This window comes from Juglans microcarpa x Juglans regia, chromosome 5S, assembly GCF_004785595.1.
Source record: "Juglans microcarpa x Juglans regia isolate MS1-56 chromosome 5S, Jm3101_v1.0, whole genome shotgun sequence".
In the NCBI taxonomy this organism is placed as follows: domain Eukaryota; kingdom Viridiplantae; phylum Streptophyta; class Magnoliopsida; order Fagales; family Juglandaceae; genus Juglans; species Juglans microcarpa x Juglans regia.
The window spans coordinates 4,247,228-4,259,440 of record NC_054603.1 but is presented as its reverse complement, the minus strand read 5'-3'; the positions used below and the strand labels follow the sequence as shown (position 1 = coordinate 4,259,440).

Here is a 12,213-nt window from a genome sequence, read left to right as displayed (position 1 = left end):
ACTGCCCCAAAGCCGAGCACATGAAACTTGCATGGTACTATTCGTTGCTTTTGCCAATTAACATTATCAGCCATAATCCAATCATTTTGGTAAGATTTCAAAAGTTCAAAACGGTTGCTAGAATATTTATATCTCTTTTTGCTTTTTGAGAAAGTTGCATAAATACACTATAAATAAAGAAGGGGAGATTTTGTTTAAAAAAAAGGACAAGAAAAGTTTCTTCACGGCACTGGCTAGCTATTACTTTCCTACGAGAGTGATATATAAGGAAGAAGGTCAGAAAAGAGGAACAGTTGGGTACTCCATGAATAAATTAGCTTATTAAAAGCATGGCAAGAGAAGTGTTGGAGCTGGAGCAGGGAACCAGCAAGAGTGCTACCACTTCAAGCCAGTCTCCGAGGGCAAGGTGCCCTCCTCCATTCTTGTCAAAGACTTATGATTTGTTAGAAGGAGAAGATGATGATGATCGTGGAAAGCTGAGAACTGTGTCGTGGAATGCGGAGGGAACTGGGTTTGTAGTATGGTCTCCGGCCGAGTTCTCGGAGCTCGTACTGCCTAAATATTTCAAACACAACAATTTTTCTAGCTTCATTCGCCAGCTGAATACCTATGTAAGCTAACTGTACCTGTACTCTCATCTGTAGTCTATGCCTCATGTCATGCTTTGAAATCCAAGAACATGATGAATACTGTAATTAATCCTGATCTTCCATGTCAAGAGTAAATTAGCCATGCACCTCCTTAATTAATTTCTATGTGGAATCTAGGTAGCAAAGTCGCATGCAGTTCTACGTACCCGTATTCATATGTAGTAGCATTTAAATCATGAGCTCAGATGTTTGATATATCTATTGTGCCCAGTTTTTTTCATTTTTCAAAGCAATCTAGATAGGGTACTGAAAGCCGATGATGTTGTACCGAATCATATCATGTTCGACCCAATCAAAAGAGTCAAAAAAGTTTAATGTGATATTTTTAAACGAGTCAAAATAATCAGGCTGACCAGGAAAAGGGAGAAAGGCCGGAGATTGAGTTCACACGACAAATCTTAATTCTCTGAATATTCCTAGCTAGCTAGCTAGCGTGTGGGACTCTGTACGTACGTACATGAACTCTATTACACAATGGAATCTATGTATTGTGTGATCTATACATTTTTGGGTATTGGCCGCAATTCTTTGCTAAACCTTTTCATACCAAAACGCAGGGATTCAAGAAGACATGCTCCAAAATATGGGAATTCAAGCACGAGAAGTTCCAGAAGGGGTGTAGGCATATGCTGGTGGAGATCACCAGGAAGAAGTGCGAGCCAAGTGTCTTTCCAGCGTACCTGAAGGCTTCTGAAGAGAGCAAGATGACAGCCATGGAGGAAAGCAATCGTCTGCAACTCCTCAAGGAGAACGAGGTCTTAAAGAGAGAGAAGTTGGAACTGCAGATGCAAATAGCACAGTTCAAAGCACTAGAAATAAAGTTGATGGATTACCTTGCACAATACATGATGGGAAACAAACAGAACAAAGTTAGGAGGCCATGTTAATTAGGGTATATCTAAGCTGAATTAATAAACAGATGTTCATTTGTATTATGGCCTTGGATCTGTTTCAATTCTCTCGTGGAAAATGAAAACGGAATAAAATATCACATATCCTTAAGCTCAATCAATCGTTTTTTTTTTTTTTTTTTTTTCCCTGTAGGTTATCAGTTAGGTACATTAATGTGAAGCAACTTGAAGAAAAATGTCTTCATTTTGTTGTTAGATATATTACTTAGAGAAATATTAGGTCTATACACAAATTTCAAAAATTTATACATTGACGTGATTCAATATAAGTCGTTAAATTTACTTTATAATAAAAATAATTTTATAAGATAGATCACATTAAACCACTAAACCGCATCTCTATTTTATTGATAATTTATTATTACAGATGGATCACTAATTTATAATTATTACCCATGCTTAAGACGGCTCTTGCAGGAGTCAAGCAAAAGTGGATAAATCTTATTTTATAGAGATCATTTTGATTCTTTGTGCTGGGTAGTAGCTAGGTACTTTTTTATCTTTTATTTGATAATTATTTATCTTAGTTTTTAGTCGTTTCCTTTAAAAATAAAGTGGGGGACAGAAGGATCTCCTACAAAAATGAAGAAATACTAGATTTGGAAAGAGAATTACAAAATAATAATAATAAACTTATATGTCATATGTTTAAATTTATTTTATAATAAAAATAAATTTAGAATCATTTCAAACACTATTTATTCGCTTGTAAAGTAATTTTTTGTGATTTGCTTTATAAATCTAATATTTCTCCAATAAACCATAAAACATCAATTTCTTTGGGAAAAAAAAAATGAAGGAATTCTTCTTCTTTTCTATAGGTTCTAGGACAGAGCAGATCGGTTGGGCTCGTACTGTAGCACACAATGATGAACTGAGGCCCATATCTTAGCCCAAACCCAAAATACCATTCGAGCCCATATTCGTAAATTATGGACTCAAGCAGCCCCACTTAGTACTTTGAAGCTCATATTCAAAAGCTTAAACTCAACTGGTCTCCTATTTCCATCGGAGTAGTGATAGAGTTACTACCTTCTTAATACTCAGTTACGAGCCGGTACCCGCATAGAAAAGCTCGGGTACACCCGGTACCCCCTTTTTTTTTTCTTTTTTTTGGTTTGAATGTTTGATGTTTCATTTTTTTCTTATTCATTTTTAGCAACTAAATGGACAGAAACTCAAAAGAAAAATGCATATTATGTCCAATAAATCATCCATTTTATGTTTTTTTTTTAACTCTCTTATCTATGTGGCTTTGATTTAAAAAATTAAATAAATAGAATTTGAATGTTGCATCAATATTTTTTTTATGAAAAAATATTCATAACATGTAGGCTTTGATTTTAAAAAAAATAATAATAATCTAACCTGGAACCCAGGTTTCGGGTTTTTAAAAACCGGTTTCAATCTGGGTTCCGGCCTTAGTTTGACCTGGGCTAACCCGGCCCAGGTTCTGGTCTGGTTTTAAAACTCGAGTTTCGGTTCGAGTCTACCGGGTTCCCGGGCCGGAACCCGGATGAACAGTCCTAGTACTACAGTGTCAATCGTAGTGGTGGTGAATCTTAGGACTGTTCATCCGGATTCCAGGTTTAACCCAATTTTTGTTTAGACAAACCCATTTGGAATATGTATTGAAGTCTGGCTAGTTGCATAGAGAAGCTAAAAAAAGGAATGAATCAAACACCGATATTTCAATCAATTTCAGTTTTCTTCTATTTTCCTTCATTTTTCCACAAGCCAAACAGACCATAAATCACAAAAAGATATACAAACGACTTGACTTCAACAAATCAATTACACCCAAATATCTCCACTACCCATTTCCACACTTTCAATTTACAGTAAAAAGAAGTACCCTAACAAATATTATAGAAAGACGAAATCTTCCGTAAAGAATTTGCTGCCAGTGGAGTTCTATGAAAGATCGGGGGGCTTGTGAATTCTAGAGAGAGAGAGAGAGAGAGAGATACTGAAGGAAGTGCCCAATGAACTGGCCTCAAAAAGAAGAATCAACCTTCCGTCTCTAAACCTCAGAGGCCTTCTCCTCTTTGCTCTATGATAGGCTCTGATACAGGCTTGCTTGGTCCCCTGCTGCCCATAACAAACAAACAAAAAAGCATACAACTTTTATCCCATATATCTTTTGTGAATGTAAGTTGAAGTCCCGACCCTCGGATGATCAAAATTGAAGTCCCGACCCTCGGATGATCGACGTGGGATCACCTCTTAAACTCCTTATCCGAACCGTTTGAGTTGTGATCTTGTGGGACCCGAGATTTCTGGAGGACACATCTCGCGGAAAATAATAATTGACAGAGGATGATTTCGACGTGTGTTACAGTTATTATGACTTATCTGGACAGATAATGTTGCCCAGACAAGCACTACGTACACGCATGGTAACACAGTACTCTTGCTCGCAAATACCAGAAATTGTGGCCCAAAGAAACGAAAAAAGAAAAAAAAAAACTGTGTTTCGGGTTTAAAACCCGGTATCCGGACCGATGCACCCGAATTTTGCAACCCAGATTCCGGGCTGGGCCGGATTTAGAATTTTGCAATCCAGGTTTCAAACCGGGCCAGAAAAACTCAGCCCGGATGAACAGTCCTAGAGGTGATGAGGGTATTTTAGCTCAATGAACCAGATTTCTATTGTAAATCTATTGGCATTTTAGCACGTGTATGTATAAAAATAAAAACTGGATTTTGTATGATAGTTCATTGGACCAAACAATCGAGATTTTACTTGATATATGCAACTGTACAACCATAATTCAGTGGACTTTCCTGTGCAAACTTGGCTACGCGAGGATGGTTGTTTAATATCTCGAGTGCACGCTCCTTAACAGCACCAGTGCCCATCCCATGAACTACAAAGAGAACTGAATACGGCCCGCTTACAGAGATGGCCATGTCAAGGTGGTAAGAAGCTTCTTCCACTCGCATACCACGTAAATCCACTGAGTTCTTTGATGTCTGCACCAATGGGCCATAAGAAGCCACCTCATCCTTTTCGACCTCTGGATGACACTGTAACTCTTTGCTCCGGCGGCCCTTCAGTACAAGTCAAAGTTGATCAGATTCATGATTATTGTATTCAAGATTACTAATTCATCAAACAACTGCAACATACACTAGGGTTGCTTAAGATCTTTGTCTTAACTAGAAAGATCCACGTTCAAGCATAATATTTGCACTTTGAAATCTTGGGCGTTAAGAACTGAAAAAAGCTACGATACAGTGATCTAAATCACTTCATACAAGGTCAATGGCCATCTGGGCTTAAAAAACTTTTCACACGGATTTTGGAAGGAAAATTTCGTCCAAGTTTCAGTGACAAAGTAAAACAGTACAAATTTCTGCAAGAATTGCAATTGATATTGGACAGCAAAGAAAGAAAGTTTATTCAAGTAGAAGGCATCAGAAAAACAAGAGAGATGCCCCAAAAAGACGTGATAGAAACAGCAACATTGTTTCCGAACACCTAAAGGGGTACACTGCTCAAGAGAAAGGAGAATGCCATAGAAGACCAAATGCAGTTTTGATTATAGTTAATGATACTGTAACGCTCCAATGGAAGACCCAAACCACATGGCCTATACTCCAAAAGGATTAGTCATTGATACAATTGGAGCCCCATTAGAACATTATAAAGAGTAAGAACTCCTCCTTCCCAAGCAATGTGAGATCCAATACACCACCTACCTTATCCTCTTATCATATATCACAGATACTACAAGAATGAAATTAATAGGTAGTGAGGTATACAAAATAAAATATTATTCGAATCCTATTTCCACCAACCTGATCACAAATCTTCCCAGAAACCAACAAGCACAACGACAAAGATATTGAACACAAACGGATCTGATATATATTACAGTTTCAAGAAAAAAAGAAAATGCATACAGAGCTTCTCAGAAGTGTGATTCTACCTAGGAGCAGAGGATGGCTGGGTGAAAAGAGAGCCAGGACCAAAAATGAATCAGGTTAAGCAAACATACAGAGAGAGACTTAACTTCAATTGATGCAGAATATATCCAACATTATAGATAAGTTGAGATTATTCTAGCAGCAGGTGATGCAAGGATGGCATCTAAGAGGAAAAGCGCACACATATGGAAACCCTTGATGTAAGGTGGAACTATGGAAGGCTTTGCATGCACATAAACAAGCCTAATGCCCTCAGGCAAAGTCAAATTGATCGAATTAATCAATCAGTTTGTCCAACTGGGTGAATGTTTGGTCGACCGCCCTCCTTGCTTAGGTGAATCCTTGTATGTGCAGAGAGATTAGGCACAATTGATGCTCAGTTTAACAACTCATCCAGTTAAAACACCAAAAAAGTATGACAGGTATGCAGTCAACAGAATATCTTAAAAGCACTATTCATACCTGCTGTTTACTTGGGACAGAACGAGTTGTCGCATTTTTTTTGCTACTTGCAATAGATCTGATGTTGCTTTTCTTTAGACGGACCTTTATTTTACCATGTTGTACTAGGATATTTTCATCATCCTCAGGTGCTTCAACTACAGTAACCAACTTACCACCTAGTCCCTTGACAAAGATTTGCTCTCCAATTTTTGGTGTATATGATTTGGTGTCCGTTTCACTAACAGAGAAAACATCACGAGGACAGTGAGTTGCAACAACAGATGCAATTTCTGATTCTGATTTCCTAATCAGGGAATTAAATTGATCAGCACTGGTAGTTCTGAGTTGATTTTCAAATTCCTGCAACACAGTTTCCAGCTGAGATTTTGCAGTCTTTAAATTTCGTTGGACCCGCTGAGTTTCTCTTGCCCTGAGAGCTGTTTCGCGCTTATCAAGATCTTCTGCCTCATTTTTTATCTTCAATCATAACATTTGACAGCAAGGGAAAAAACAAAGGAAAAAGATAATCAAACAACTGTCACATTAACTGATCTAAGAATAGCATATCATTACAACTCAAGTCACTGTGGTTCAGTTCATATAAATGAAGCATTATGTTTGAATTTTGATGTATGGTCTAACGTTGCAAAATGCCATTTAGTTTTCCACTCAAGGTTTAGAATGTCCTTTTCCATATATCGAATAAGTTCCGGAACTTAATCTTCTCTGGGCACAAGAATCAGGAAGTAATGGTGGTAGAAACCATTTAAGGGATAAAAAAAAAAGGTTCTCCAAATCCTTTGTCAAGTATTCAAAAAAATAATCAAATTATTACATCCAGGGTTTTCCTCAATTGGATTGAGCATCCTACTTAAAACAACTCTACCAATTACATGAGAGATTTCTACAACATAAGATATACCAAAACAAAAATTTAGTTACGAGTTCAATGCATGCACTCAGATATGGGGCTGTGCACGGCAGCTGGCCCTATCATGGTCCAAGTATGGACGATTGGAGCTAATATTAGCAAAGCCAATAAGTTATATATCAATGGGAACAGTAAAAGACTTGTTAGATATTTGGATAAACCTAAATATTGCAACACACTGGTACGCCAAACAAAAAAATTGATCCCCACATTAAGTACTCAGAACCTCATCTAGGCCTAGGTTGGACTTTCAAACATTAATCTTGACCCTATGATGCATGTTCAAAAGCAAATGGCAATGGAATTAACCATTTTCTGATCTATTAGAATTTTCAAAAATACCTCATGATATAAATCCATAATTTCTGCATGAAGAGATGCTGCTCTTCTGGCTTGAGCTTCCAATTTGTTTCTTTCCTGTACCAGTGACTGATATAACACGCCTTTCCGCTCTTGTTGATTTTCTGGCTTTAACCTCTCCACCCACTGTTGAGCCCGCTGAATTATATTTAGATCAAAACCAATTGATTCAGCAATACTTAACGCATTTGAATCACCAGTACTTCCCCAAAGGATTTGATAAGTAGGTTTTAAGGTTTCTGGTGAAAATTCCATGGCTGCATTCTCGAACTGACTATCTTTTTCTTTCAGGATACTCAAATCGGCATAATGAGTGGTCACAACAGCCAAGTTAACACGGTCTTTGAGATACTGCAAGATGCTAGTGGAAAGGGCCACACCTTCTGAAGGATCAGTTCCACTACCAATTTCGTCAATGAGGACAAGTGATTCTTTTGAGGCCACTTCTAAGATGTTACAAATCCGCATTATGTGGCCACTAAAAGTTGAGAGATTTTGTTCCAGAGACTATAAAAAAGAACCAGAGTCAGACTAAATAGAACAACTAAAAAGACCTAAGCATTAATTTGCCATAAAAATGGTAAACAACTACCTGGTGATCTCCAATATCAGCTAGAATTAGATTGAACCATGGAAGTCTTGGGCTGTTCTTAGCAGGTAAGAACATGCCTGCCTTTGACATAAGAGATGCCAGGCCCAAGGTTTTCATTGAAGCAGTTTTCCCTCCTGTATTTGGTCCAGATATCACAACCACCCTCTTTCCACCTTCAATTTTAATGTCTATTGGCACAGGGAAAGTAGATACACCTGACAAACTTCCAGAAGTCATTTTTCCATTTCCATTACCCAACTGAACTGCATTGCCAGAATAAGATTCAAGGGGATCTGAAGATTTTCTCACAGAGAGCTCAAGGAGCAGAGGATGTTGTATACCATCAATATCTACTGACAAAGTATAATCTGCTTCACTAGAAATGGCCTCACAATCCCCTGAAGTGACAATCGGACAGACCCCGTTCATCCACTGAGCATAGGCAGCTCTTGCAAAAGCAAGATCAACGTCTAAAATTCTATCCAACAAATACTTGATCTCTATTTCCGATTCTGCTATTTCAGATGTGAGCAAGCTCAAAATTGCTATCTCCTCGGCTTTCTCAGAGTTTGAAAGCCTCACTTCCATATTGTTCAACTCCACAGCCTCTTTGGGTTCCATAAAGTATGTTGCCCCAGAACTACTAACATCTAATACTACACCATCTGGAAGTAAAGATCGGTGGGAAACCCTAATACCAACACACATCCTCGACCGACGCTTGGTTATCAGAGGTCTGTCAATTGCCCCAGCCTGAAAAATCCGAGATGACACTTCCTTCAACAGAGAATCCAAATTTCCCATATTCCTCTTCCTTTCTGACCTAATGATCTCCAAATCTTCACTAGCTCTATCAAGGATGATTAACAGATTGCAATCTATGCAAAACTGTATTTTATGCTCTAATTCCACTTGGAAATTGCAGTCCTTCAGTATTTCAAGCAGGGGCAAGTACCTGTTTGAATACATTCAGAGAGGTAAATTGTCATTCCTCAATTGAAACTTCATGTGGACAGTTTCTGCATTCATTTACGTAAAATTGTAGGAAAAGTAAGCACAGCACTCAATATGTGAGTGTACCTTCGAAACAAATTTTATTGAGGCCCCTACTGTGAGAGGAGAATCGATTACCATATGATAAATGCTTCTTTCCAGACTGTGTCAGGCAAATAGAACAACCTATCCAGAAATGGATCAGAGAAAATTGATTGCACATAGAAGGAGCCTTCAGAGCCCCGAGAAACCTACTTTTGGAAAATATTAAAAAAGTGTCCATTGTCTTAAACCAGATCATAGAACAAAACCAAGAAGATCCAAAATTATGAAACATTTTAAAAGAGAGCCCGGATCAAATTATGGTTTCTTGACTCTAACTATAAGAAAACGGAAAAATGCTTAACAACCCACTCAAAATATGCTTCTCCTGTATCTATTTCCAGAAACTTTTCAAATTTCAGACGAACCAGTGCAGTTTTTAAGATATTCCCATTCTGCATCTATTTTATTATGATAAAAAAAAAGATTCATTTTGCTTCTGATGGTACTATCACTAGCTCAGGTAGTTCCTCCATTTAGTCGTAGCTTTTGTAAATTGATTCCTGCTAGTGGTATGCAAATGGGTTTAAAGTTTAAATGGGCGCAACCATTTAACAAAAACGCCAAAAACCAAAAACTAACTAATGAAGATGAACGAAACCAATATCTCCCACTTGATCAAAATAACTCCACTCAGTATATACCTACAGATTAACTCGTCAGGAAAAGAAAGAATATACATATCGTGTAAACAATACGCATTATGCCCGTTATGAGATTGCAATAACACCAATACCTCCCCCATCAAAACATCTACTGAAAGCCCCGCTGTTTCCTCCCCGCCATTGCTTAGGCATTCTATTTCTCTAAAAATTTATCAAAAAATATCAATGATAATAGCAATGCAGTACCTCTCGGAGCAATCTCCGCTTGCAGCCAACTGCTCCAACTTCTCAAACAATCTCTTGGCCGCACGCAACGTTCCCCGCATCGCGCAGAGCTCCAAAAGCGTGAGCAACTGACCCGAAACCGCTGAATCCACAATCCCAGAGACATCCTCAATCCCAGAGAAATCCAACGTCCAAGAATCCATCATTGCCGCCGCTGCGGCCGTCTGATCCAGGAGCTTCTGGCTCTCCTCCCAGGTTTGGCCGATGGGGATTTCGGCATTTTGGACGACCGAGGATCCCATGGAGGTCGATGTGAAGGAGGATAGCTGCTTGCATACCGAGGGCCATTCTAGGATTTTGAGGGTTTCGGATTGGAGGGTCTGGGAGAGGGCGAATCGGTCAGAGTTTGACTTGCGCGAGTTGGAGAGCGAGAAGGAGGGCTTGAGGGCTTTGGGGGATAGAATTGGGGATTTTATGAAAGAGGTAGGGAGGTTGGTGATCAGTTGCATTGGAGGGTTTAAGGCTTTAAGCGAGGGAACGAGTTGACTCGGTAAGTTGGGGTTGAGTCGGGGTCATCTCTGTCTCGGTGAGAGGTTGTTTTCAATCCTATCCATTTGAATTCTGGAGGCCGTAAAAGCAACACTGCAATCTTGCACTCGGGCTTTCTAGGAACCGCTCATACAAACAGTGGTTTTTCTTTTTCGAGAATATGGGTGCGTTTGGTTACCAAATTTACCCTTAACTCATCTTAACTTATCATTACAATTTTTTTAAATTTCAATACAAAATATAATAAACAATTTAACTTTTTTAAATTTTAAAATAATAATAATATTAAAAAATAATATTCTAATAATATTTTATCATCACAACTCAATTCAACTCAACTCAACTTAACTCACTTTAACATTCACACACACCCTAAAGCTATGAATAGTAAATACCTTTTAAAAAAAGAATAAAGCTATAAATATCTTTTAAGCATATATGATACCTCTATGTTATTTAATTATAAATTAATATAATTATTTGTGAGACGAAAGTTTCACATTCTTCATATTTCAAAAACATTTTTTTTTTTTTGTAAATACAGTTTTAGATTTTTAGAGCATGTTTGGACATCATGAGAATTCTCAAAACTTCTCATAATTTTATTCTTAAACATCAATCAAATACAAAATACTTTTCAAATTTAAATTTTTAAAATTTCAACGTTTTTATCTAATTATTATTTAAGTACAAAAATCAATACAATTTTTACAAACTAGAGGTGTTGCTTGCACCCTCCGAGGTGGGATTGCTCCATTTCCGCACCATCTACAGCGTAGACAACAGGAAAACACCCAAAAAAATAAAAATTCACAACAAATGACAAAATACAAATCCACAACAAATTTGAAAAAAAAAAAAAAACCTAAACTTAAGCTAGTAAAACATATATGACCAAACAAAGAACCTCTGAACTATGACAGCAGCCACTCGTGATCTTGTTTCCCTTCGCAAACCCACGACCATGAATGGTTGTAGGTTCTCACGGCAGCACGGTCATGCGCGTCGAGTGTTTCAAAAAGTATGAAAGTAAAAAGTAGAGAAAGAACCAAGAATGAGAAAGATAATAAGAAGACGTGACGAGAGGGAGAGAAGGTCTTAGAGAAGAGCAACAAACAAGAGGGCAGAGAGAGAGAAAGGGGGGGAAAGAGAGAATGTGCAAGGGGGGAGGGGTTAGGTTTATCCCAAAACGACGTCGTTTTGTCATTATTTTTTAAAAAATAAAACATATGATAAAACAACATTGTTCTATCAATGAAAAATCTAGCCTTGAATTTGTCCACCATTTTTAAACAATCCCTAACCAAAATGATACCCTGATTCTACATAATACTGACCATCCCTATTGCCACCCAAACAAGCTTATCAATAGTTCAAAAATGCAGTGGAAGTTGAACAATCTTCTTTGGCCACAAAAGAAGGAAAAACATTTGTAATCAAAGCTTCATTCCGAGATCTAGAAAAATGATGAAACAACATATTAATAGTCACCTCCAAAAGTAATAACTGAGAAGATTGAGATTCAAGAGACTCCAAAATTAGTTGAAACCATATTTCCAAATATTAATTTTTTCACCACTCCCAACTCACCAAATACAACCCTTAAAGAGAATATCATTTACTGTACAACTACTTTACCACACATAGGAATGATTACACCTAATATTAGACTATAAAAAAAATATATGTGGAAAGTACTTAACTTTAAAAACCTTATACAAGAAAGAATCAAAGTTAGTCAACAATATCCGCCATTGTTTAGCAAGCAGAGATAGATTAAAAATCTTCAAATTACAAAAACCTCAATCCTTCGTGCAATTTAGAATCACACATTTTATACCAATTAACTCAATACTGTTTACGTTTAGATCCATATTGTCTCTACCAAAATCTAGCAAATATACACTTTAACTTCGTA

General features: G+C 37.5%; 2 protein-coding genes across 2 annotated transcripts; one reads left to right on the top strand and one right to left on the bottom strand.

The window, feature by feature from the left end:
• The first annotated feature begins 206 nt into the window (after positions 1 to 206).
• LOC121266812 (heat stress transcription factor B-2a-like) lies at positions 207 to 1,645 on the top strand. The gene is made up of 2 exons (XM_041170638.1): positions 207 to 611; positions 1,208 to 1,645. Exons 1-2 carry the CDS (start codon positions 330 to 332, stop codon positions 1,535 to 1,537), a joined length of 612 nt encoding a protein of 203 aa, XP_041026572.1. The 5' UTR covers positions 207 to 329; the 3' UTR covers positions 1,538 to 1,645.
• Positions 1,646 to 4,246: 2,601 nt separating this feature from the next.
• On the bottom strand, positions 4,247 to 10,438 carry LOC121266807 (endonuclease MutS2). Its single transcript, XM_041170630.1, has 5 exons — positions 9,768 to 10,438; positions 7,822 to 8,776; positions 7,212 to 7,736; positions 5,957 to 6,415; positions 4,247 to 4,615 (listed from the first exon to the last, which is right to left on the bottom strand). The coding sequence occupies exons 1-5, from the start codon at positions 10,253 to 10,255 to the stop codon at positions 4,304 to 4,306; spliced, it is 2,739 nt and encodes a 912-aa protein (XP_041026564.1). The 5' UTR covers positions 10,256 to 10,438; the 3' UTR covers positions 4,247 to 4,303.
• Positions 10,439 to 12,213: the final 1,775 nt, after the last annotated feature.

What these genes read in the sequence shown, in the direction of transcription:
- LOC121266812 (XM_041170638.1), top strand. Translation starts at nt 330, where the DNA reads ATGGCAAGAGAAGTGTTGGAGCTGGAGCAGGGAACCAGCAAGAGTGCT. An exon ending in TTCGCCAGCTGAATACCTAT is followed by an intron (nt 612 to 1,207) that starts GTAAGCTAACTG and finishes ACCAAAACGCAG; the next exon opens with GGATTCAAGAAGACATGCTC.
- LOC121266807 (XM_041170630.1), bottom strand. Translation starts at nt 10,255, where the DNA reads ATGCAACTGATCACCAACCTCCCTACCTCTTTCATAAAATCCCCAATT. An exon ending in TTATGGATTTATATCATGAG is followed by an intron (nt 6,416 to 7,211) that starts GTATTTTTGAAA and finishes TTATGATTGAAG; the next exon opens with ATAAAAAATGAGGCAGAAGA. An exon ending in CTGTCCCAAGTAAACAGCAG is followed by an intron (nt 4,616 to 5,956) that starts GTATGAATAGTG and finishes CTTGTACTGAAG; the next exon opens with GGCCGCCGGAGCAAAGAGTT.